Genomic DNA, 10,103 nt, shown 5'->3' on the forward strand with positions numbered 1-10,103 from the left:
TTTAAATTGTGCATACACTTCCTAGATCCATAGACCATATTATATCAGTAGAGACAGCTCCCCTAAAATACAATCAACAGTCAAATTAGTCAAATGTATTTGTGCTATTCTGGTTACTACTGTAAGTGCGTAAATATAAATAAGTACCGCACTGAAATGAGTAGTAAAACAATAAAACGTAAAATAAGGTCTGTGAGATCACTTGTTTAAAAAAATGCGAATTTGCTAATTACTTCTCTTAAGTCAGCAACAATTTACAACATAAAACAGATCATTCCACATAACTTAGTGATAGGATCGAACGGGAGCAGGTCTCGAAAAAAAAACCCAAAACTGCTCAATGCGTGATATTCCGTGCAATATCCTCAGTTGGCAGCAAATGTTGTATCATAAGACCCTTAGTATCCAGTATCTAGCTAATATGTTATCATGGTATTGTAGCTATACAATGGCACATAGATGCACAGGTTTTTCTTGTCTTACGGCTCCACTTTTAATTGCTTTTTTTGGGGTCACAGTTCTAGGCCTTTTATTCTGTTGTTAGTGCCAAATGCAATTTAAAATCAGCAGGGAAACACTAATTATCTTAATTGCAACATTTCCCAACAGTGTTATTTCCATTCCTATTTGACGTTTGTGGGAAAATATGTTGCAACCACAGATCTTCCCCTTGGTGCAATCTTTTTTCCCCCTTTTCATTTGGTCTTTTTTTCTTGCTGTGTGTGAGTGTGGTGTCTTGTGATAATTATACACTTGATCACAAAGTCCAGCACTGGTGATACATTAACAGCAAAAAGTAAAGGCAGATTAAGACAAGCAAGTAAAAAGAGATCCGAACTGCTGCCCAATTAAGAAAAAAACTGGTTGAGAGTGTTGTTTTTACAATGGCTAACAGAAGAAACACAATTTAATGAAAGCTTAGTGGACAAATACTCGAACAACAGTATAAATCAAGAGAACTAGTTTTAAATTTACGTTTATCAAATTAGAACTACAACAAAAGTACAGTTAAGATTAAAATAGAATCATATTTATGTAACTTTATACACTTACCAGTTGTTTCTCTGAGTGAGTTTGCACCTACGTTCAAAATGCTACACAGGATCTTCGGCTGTGCTGAGCTTGAAAAGTGGAAGTGTGAACTTTGACCGTCTGTGTGATCTTTGGTACAAGGAACTGCTCCAACTATCATAAAATCACAGCCTTTGATATACAATAGTATTTTACAGCTCTCTGATTACAGATGATACAGTCGGGGTTATTGCTGCACGTTGCTAGGTCAACCAGTCAGACAATGGGTGGGGGTAATGATGTTACATCTGACACTGAAGCCCTGAGGCATGTGTAAATGGGGCGTGTCCAAATGAAGCCTGTGTCGAGGTCTGTATCATTCTTTAGAATATCAAGTAACCAAATATAAACAAGACCCGTTATCTGACTCAAGCAGTTCAGAAGATGTAACCAATATATTAGTTTAACAAAGAATAACTGCCCATGTCATGATGTTGTGTGTTGTTTGTGCTCCTCACACCTGAGGGTGGCGTTATTCATTCTCTTTGTTTGTACCTACGTAAGTTCCAGGTGGAGCCGTACCATTGGCTGAGGATGTAATGAGGCTTTGAACTGGCTGAAGGAGGTTTGGGCTTGTGTGTAAAGCTCAGGAGGTGTGTGCTAGCCTCTCGGTGGACCAAAGCTTGGATTATGACGTGGTTAGGGCTACAGTATTGCTTGCTTTTGAATTGGTGCCTGAAGCGTACCGACAGAAATTCTGACATTGTGGGAAAAGGGACAACCAGATATATATGAAGTTTGCACGTAAAAAAAGGTTGCTTTTTGATAAATGGTGTCAGGCTAGCAAGTCAAAAATTTCGCACAGCTGAGGTTTCTAGTGCTTTTGGGGGGTTTTAAGAAATGCTTGCTAGAGCATGTGGTATTTTATTTAAATGAAAAAAAAGTTGAGTCTCTTGCAAACGCTGCTGTCTTGGCAGATGAATTTGGCCTAACTCACAGGAGTGGGTTTTTTTTTTTAAATCTCCGATGCATCAGGACCGTATGGTTTCCCCTGGTGTGGGGAGGACACGGTCAGTTCTCAAGAACATACATGCTCCAATTCAGAAATTTGTATTAGATATTGGACACAGATGGTGAACTGCTGTCAGACCCTGAATAAATTGTGAAACGTGTCTGTGATTACTTGGGTCCAAAAGTCGATGTTCCAGAAGAATATTGTAGCCGCCTCTAATCTCTCAGTGGCACCATTAAGACGGCAGGACAGCAGGGCCTCTTCCCCATTAGAAAAGTCTCCTCCACCACTAGCAGGAGAATGAATAGTGAATATCTTAAGGCTACTGCTTGTACAGATATCATGGCTGGCTCACACAAGCTTACTCTGCCACTGCCACAGGCCATGTGAGTTTACCGCCCCTCCCACCAGAGTTTACTCCCCAGTTGACTGTCGTGAAGGGCACGTTCTAACAAAACAACCAATAGATGTAACTGAATATCACATAATATCAAAAGACTAACTTAACACTGGGTTAAAACGACACAGATTTTTACTTTGCTCCGTTTTTGCATGAAATGGATCTGAGAAGATGTTGAAGGTGATAGTATTTTGAGATGCTGTCACCCAATAATAACATAAGTCTTGAATCAGTCTCAGAGAGGATGGCTAGTTGGGGATATGTGTGTGTGTTTGTATGTGTGTGTATGTATATATTTATATTACACAGGACTGCATATTACACACTGATTGATGATCATTTGTCCTATTATTATCAATCACACTGACTGAACAATGTTTATCACAGTTGGATCTTGGAGACGATGTAAGTATTTGACAGAACATGAGGTGGAAATTACTTTATAAATTTAAACTGGAGTTTAATTTGAAGAAAAGACGAAAAATCGGGTAAAAAATTTGTACTTGTAAGTTGAAACTTACACGCAGCTGGGAAACATGAGTTTTACACATAGTTTTTTTGCTCTGTATATGTAAGCAGACCTTACCAAAAAAAACCCATCTAACTTGCGTAAATATGTTTTACAAACACAAATCTTTTTTACACACACACAAATTCTAATTTATAGATGCAAAAGCATCATATTTTCATATATTTTCATTTGAAGGTTACAAAACTCACAACTACACATTCTGATTTACAAGTACAAAATATTTATGACCACAATTTGGGCCCATACACATGGGAACCCCAAAGAGGCTGCCAGGAAAGCTGTAACAGGGAAATACCTGCAGAGAGTCAGGTAAGACCTGAAGAGTCAGCTGAATAGGAAGAACAAGATCCAGGCAATCAACACCTACACACTGTATCTCACCCGTGATCAGGTTCTCAGGTGGGATAATAAGCTGGCCAAAGGCAGAGATAAAAGCCACTGACATCAAGACAAGGAAGCTCTTTACCATCCATGGGGTTAGAGTTACACTTTACAGTTTAGAGTAAAACCATACATATTTAATCCCTGTAATATTCTGGATATTTATAATCTGTATATTGTTATATATTAGAGCTATTTCTTATATTTTGTAACTTTGTTATATATTGTATTATTTAATTTCAGTCTGTTACTGTTCTTATTATCTTGGAGAAGGAGGATGCACATAGTTTAATTAAGGATTAATAAACTATTCTTATTCTAATTCCTATTCACCCCAAATCCATCACCCTGAGTCTGTGCGCTAAACCAAAGAAAGGTGACTGTGCATTAATGAGTGGCAGAACCACTGTCCAGGATGAGACAACAAACATCCATGAGCACATCAGGAAGATGGCCACAACAGATGATGTGCTTAGTGAATACCTCAGGTAGCAGACACCTGAGAAACAAGGGCAGAAGGGGATGAGATGAGCCATCATGGAAGGACAGGCTGGCGGTACGTACCATCAGCACATACAAGAAGTACTTTTCAAACCTCTCTACATGAGGTTTGAGAATTTTTCTAAATGTTTAAAGTTTCCTGATTTTGCTCTAAATTAAGTGTCTTCTTAATCTCATCTTTCTGTTTCTGTAACTCTGCCAGTTGTTTCTCCACTTCCGGTTTTCTTTGGGTCATTTTATCATGTATGTGCTGCGTTCTAAGAAGACGGTTTTCAATGTTTGCTTGCAGCTTTGAATTTGCTGCTTTTTTCTCTAGTAATTTGTTTTTGCTTTCTGTTATTATTTCTTTCAGATCCATGTATCCCTTTGCTCTGTCACTTTCTGTGTTCTTATCCACTGACTGAAGCTTGTTTTCAATATCCTTCACCTCACCATCCACCACATCCCTTTGTTGTTTGAGTTCATTTTTTAATTTCTTCAGTTCGTTTTCCTGTTCAGTCAGTATATTAACCAGCTCCTCCAGGTCTTTCAGCTCTTCCTCTTTCTGCTGTAGTTCTTCAGACTTCTTGTTTTCTGCCAACAGCTGCTCTTTCTCTTTCTCCTCAGCTTCATCCTTAGTTTGCCTCTTTTTCTCTGCATAAGTACAGAGTTAGTTATGTAAAAGTTGTCTGATGAACAATGGTACACGCACCTTGATTAAGTTGTTAATCAAGGTGATTTTAGTTGTTAGAAACTTGAGTTAGTACAGATTTGGTGACACCTAGCAGATAGACCAATATGATTACCTTTGATTTTGTTTTGTCTCCATATCCACAGAACAACGATTGTTGTACAAGTACAAATGAGAAAAACTGCCAAAATAATACTGACACGGAGGGCAGAAGAAGGTGGAACTGCAACACAATCACCTAAAATTAAAAAGACAAGATAATTAAATTCATAATAACTTCCAATAATGCTCAGACATGCATTCAAATTGTAAATAAAACAGATAATCATTTTATGAGACACTTAGAGCCTATACTTTAAAAGAAATACCACAAAGAGAACCTGTTGAAACATGAAGGACCTTCCCTGACAAAGACGGCAGCTGATGTTACTCCAAAACCAGTATGTATCATTATGTACCGACTGGCTGGCTTTCACAGATGTCCAAGCTACCACATACATCACTTTACATTGGACTGTGTGCTGAAAACAGCAGTACAGTTTCCCACGTCTCTTCAATATATGTTTAATGAGCTCAGATGTTATTTCGATGCAGAAATGAACTGTGTTGACTGAAAATGGTTTTCAGAGTTGTTTCAGACCACAAAAATGATTTTCTCTTCAAAATCTAGACAATTTTTAAGGCACTGCTACCAGATGGTCTAGAAATCACAGCCAGTCAATGTTTCACAGACTGGAAAACTCGTCCCTCTTCAGTTCAGAAATAATCAGCCTCACTGGGTGGTTTTCTTTAATGCCAAACATCAATTATGAAGTAACTTCATCAACTGTCAGATATTGGATTGGTTTGTGTTACATCCACTGACCTTTTGGCCTCTTCCTGCAAGACAGTTGTTCTCTCGCTCGCTCTCTGTTCCAGGTTTCTACACCTGATTGACACAGCTGAGCAGCATCAAGATCACTTGTGGAGCAGCATAATCCCCCCAGCAGCAAGTGTGTTACTCTCTTTGTCTTTTGGCTACTGAGTCCTGGAAAACATTAGTGCTGTTCTTGCTTTCTTTGATTTGTGCTTTGGAAGCCAATTTTACGATTTAGTCATGGTATTTAGAAGTTAGTGGACGTTTGGTAGGGGTTCTCTGCCATTTCTTTTTTATGTGAACCTTGGAGTTTTTGTTTGTTGTTTTGGCCTTGGAGACCCTGGAGATTAATTTGCTTCCTTTTCCACTCCTACATAATTTAATCATGTAAAACTGTAAGAATTTTTAAAAAACGCTAAATAAATTTTGACACACACTTTATTGTTTGTAGTCTGAGCTTATAAACAGCTTGTGCTATTGCCCTTGTATTACACCTCTCATGCCCCATACAGGCAAAGTCAGTTTGTAACAGTTTGAATTTATCATCATATCAATTATCCAGTATTGTTCTTTCAGTTTAGGAAAATAGAAATGTTTCTTATATCAAATTTTAAATGAATTTAGATTTGCATTTAATTTCTTTGCAAATTTCAGAAGAAAACATTACCTGAAACATGCATCTGTGTCTCTCTGCTCCGGTTGATATCCCTTTGTTGGACTATACAGTTCACAGTATTTCTGTGTCTCTTCTCCACAGTCACTCTGCTGCTGACAGTATAGAGGTCATCAGGACCTCTGAGGGTCTCTGTAGGTCCAGCAGAGTGGCTGTTTCCATCACTGTCCATCCACAGCAGCTCAGGCTCCGGATACCAGCCTGCAGACTTACACTGTAAAGCGACTGCACTCCTGTTTATGTTGACTTCTGCTACTGTAGGTAAGGAAAGTGAACCTGAGGATGGCAAAGATAAGAAGTGTTAATGCATTCACAGAACAGTGTATTTGATTAATGATATCAGCAGTAAAACATGTCTTAATCAGTGTGGAAAAAACTTTGACTGCTTTTTTCAAAGCCGACCAACACTTCACTTCCTCTAATTGTAACATACTTGGTAACTCAACCACAACGTGAGAACAGCCATGTGATGTTCCAATAATTTACTCCTGCCAATAGTTTACCTCCAGCAGGCTTTTTTACTTCAGCTGTTACTGGAGACGAAAACAAAACATGTTCCAGTGTAGTTGATAAACGGTAGCGATACTGGGGTGTGATAAAAGAAAAATGAGCAAGGAGTTGGGCCACCAAGCACCATCTGAACTCCACTGACGTAAACTAGAGGAATAAACACCTTCAGTTATTACACTAAATAACACATACTGTCATTTGGTGTTTTGATGATGGTTGTGGAGATCCCTGTCTAACTCAATGGTAAAAAATCTTCCATAGGTGATCATTTTTGTCTCAGGATAGAAATGTGTAATCACTTAATAAAGGTGATCCCATATAAAACAGCTTCATATGAACAGTGACCCTTCCCTGAAAATGCACAATTGGATTCAAACCCTTGCATCCAGACATTCCCAACAGCATAATAAAGGCATTGGATTTCCTAACTACAGGGACAATTATCTGTCATTCATCTGTATCTCGCAGTGTAATGAAAAATGTCCACTTACCAACAAGAAGTTCAATGGTAGATTCTTTGGACTCTGAGGGAAAAAAGCATCTGTATCTGCCATTATCAGAGTGTTTGACTCTAGAGAGTTTCAGTGAAAGGTCTCCCTGCTTCAGTTTCTCAGTGGACAGTGATGTCCTTCCTTTGTAAGATGGGTTTTGATTAACCAGATGATCTTGACCCTCAAACCACACATGGACAAATCTGGGATCCAGGTCAGGTCTCCCCCACTCCAGAATCTTAGACACAGCATCTGTCGCAGGGTCCAAGTAGCATGGTAAGATGACATCCTCACCAACTACTGTGATTATTTTTTGAGAAGATGTTACTGTCTCAGACTGACCTGAAAGGACAGGACAACGTTTTCGTAACTTACAGTCATGTTTATCTAATGTTCTTAGATTATCTGCAGCTTAAGCTTGACTGCTCAGTTTCATTTATATTTTTGTACACCTAACAAATTATAAAATATACACCGTCCATCCATTCGCTTCCGCTTAACCACCACCACTAACCACCATGCCACCGTGCTGCCCTAAAATATACACAGACCTCCAAAAATGACATATTTTGTGTAATGTATTTACTTTAGCTGATAACGTTTGTGTAGATGTTACCTGTCCTTATATCTGTCAGAAGGAGTAGGATCACAGTGTGGTGAAAAAACAAAGTGCATGGTTGACGTTTCAAAGTGAGTTGATCACACTGGGAATTCATCCTGGAGTTCTGGATAAAGAATACAAAGCCCCAAAATTTGAATTACTAAAAAGTATATCATGACTTTAAGACAGCAAAAAGCATAAACAAGTAAAAATATCAGCTGAGATCACCAATAACAGGTAAACAGAAAAATACTGATCATCTTGTAAAATTTAGCCAATGGCATGAAACAAAATGCCAATTTTAATACTGATGTAGACTGTGCACTAAAAAGATGATTTTATTACAAAGCTAATTATTTTGTTTTCCCTTTTTTTCTGCCACAGACCTTCCTTTGGCAATCTGTGTTTTTGATCAACAAAACAAATATACTTTAAACCAGATTATACTGGGTAAGTTAATGATAAAACAAACAAACAAACAAACAAAAACTTACCAATACTGCCATTTTGAAAAAGACTGCCATTTTGTGTTAGTTATACGCTTGATCACAAAGTCCAGCACAGCCTGGTAATACATTAACACCAAAAATAAAGGTGGACTAAGACAAGGAAGAAGAAAAGTGTTTAGATTCTGACATTAAACTACTTCCTGTTTAAGAAAAGAAAGCTTTACTGGTTGGCCGTTATTTTTATGATGGCTAACAGAAGAAAAACTTAAAATATAGTATTTTATATATAATGAAAACTTAGCTAACAAATAAAGTTAACACAGTTTATAAAACAAGAAAATGTGTTTTCAATTTATCTACACAATAAAGAACCACCATTAGAAATAAAATAAAACTATTTAAGTAACATCACACACTTACCGGTTGTTTCTCTGAGTGAGTTTGCACCTGCGTTCAACACGCTACACAGGATCTTCGGCTGTGCTGAACGTGAATAAGGCAAGTGTGTACTTTGACCGCCTGCGTGATCTTTGGTACAAGGAACTGCTCCAACTATCATAAAATCACAGGCTATGATGTATAATTGTATTTGACAGCGGTTGTTCAGCAACACATTTACACTGATTCAACATGAGAAAGATAATGAAACACCTGATGATACTTCACTAACACTAAAGTTTTGTTACAAATACAGATTTTCCACTGATGTTAAAAAACATAATAATGTAATAAAAACAATGTTGTTGTTTTTTTATTAAAGGCACAATAAAAATGTATGTGTGGCCATTTCATTTCAATGTCAAACTCATGATGATGAATGTGCTTGTGTGTGACATGTTCACTGCATTCTTTTTTTGTGTGTTTTTGCTGTTGTTTCTATGTGTCATGGAAAATCTTATTCAGTCATTACTGGTGTATGCTCTGGTGTATGGTTTTGTCTGCTGTTAAACCCATGCAGTTCATCCACAATGACACAAAGTCACCATGCTGGAGGAATAATCAAAGACTCTTAGGTGCAGTGGCTGGATAGTGAAGCTGTAGGCCTGGTTTATCTGTTCTTTCATTTCTTTCATGGGCCAGTATGGATCAATTCCTCTAGCTCCCTGGACCCTTTTCACTCCTGGCTGCTACCTGTTGCTTGGATCAGGCAGTTTTGCCCCCGTTCCCCTGCCTTCTATACTTGTGCTGGCAAGAAGTGAATTTCCAGAACCTGTGGCCTCTGGTGCGTGCTCCTCTCATTACTGTTGTTTTGGACCTGGCTCCAATCAGGATGGGTCTGGTGAAGGCTGTTAGGGTGAGATTGTAGAATTGTCATTTGTACTTAGAAACATATAATCATTTATGCTTAGAGGTATATAATCATTTGTAAATTGATAGAATGTCTCATCCTAGGAGGTCTGCTAAAACCCTGTGTACCATGAAAAGGGGAGTACGTTCACTCCCTTTCCAGAGTGTTTTGGCATACCTCACATACCTCCTAGGGTCATGAGAGAGGTTGTATCTTCTCTTTCTGATATATGGTATGGCAAATACATCTGTATCTGTTTAAGTATAAGAGCCTTTTGTTTTAGGTGAAGTGCTGGACTCGCGGTCACATTTTGACCCACATACACATAAACACACACACACACACACACACACACACACACACGTCCCTGACTCGCTCACCAATTGCTGTACGCATTTGGGCCTTTGGTCACCTGACTTCCCAGCTGTTACAGGTAGGAATCACATACATGTCGCTACTGCCTCTGCCTGAATTGGCTACACTTTTGTTGATTGGTGTTACTAATGTTTTTGTAGAGATCACCTGCGCATTATTTCCCTGAAGCCTTCCATGTTGTGTGACGGCTGTGTGCGGACAGGGATAGGACCCAAGATGCAGACTCCAGAGACAAACTTAAACCAAAACAGCTTTAATGCTGAACGCAAACATAACATAACTGGGAAAAACTCAAAATAAACTAACACCGGTGGACTGGCAAAACACAGCAAAAACAAAAAAACAAAAACGGT

At 38.4% G+C, this 10,103-nt stretch overlaps 1 protein-coding gene across 1 annotated transcript in view; it reads right to left on the reverse strand.

Annotated features, from left to right (window-relative positions):
• Nucleotides 1-4,269: 4,269 nt before the first annotated feature.
• The window catches only part of LOC102200479 (butyrophilin-like protein 10), a gene marked incomplete at its 3' end in the record, with an annotated part of 7,766 nt that continues 1,932 nt past the window's right edge, over nt 4,270-10,103 (reverse strand). The window contains exons 2-4 of the mRNA XM_005754392.1: nt 7,038-7,379; nt 6,031-6,312; nt 4,270-4,470 (exon numbers count right to left, since the gene is read on the reverse strand). Coding sequence (XP_005754449.1) covers nt 4,270-4,470; nt 6,031-6,312; nt 7,038-7,379 — 825 coding nt within the window. The remainder of the gene's footprint in view (nt 4,471-6,030; nt 6,313-7,037; nt 7,380-10,103) is intronic.

This window comes from Pundamilia nyererei, unplaced genomic scaffold (genome assembly GCF_000239375.1).
Source record: "Pundamilia nyererei isolate P.nyererei 1_Seehausen unplaced genomic scaffold, PunNye1.0 scaffold00558, whole genome shotgun sequence".
Lineage (NCBI taxonomy): Eukaryota > Metazoa > Chordata > Actinopteri > Cichliformes > Cichlidae > Pundamilia > Pundamilia nyererei.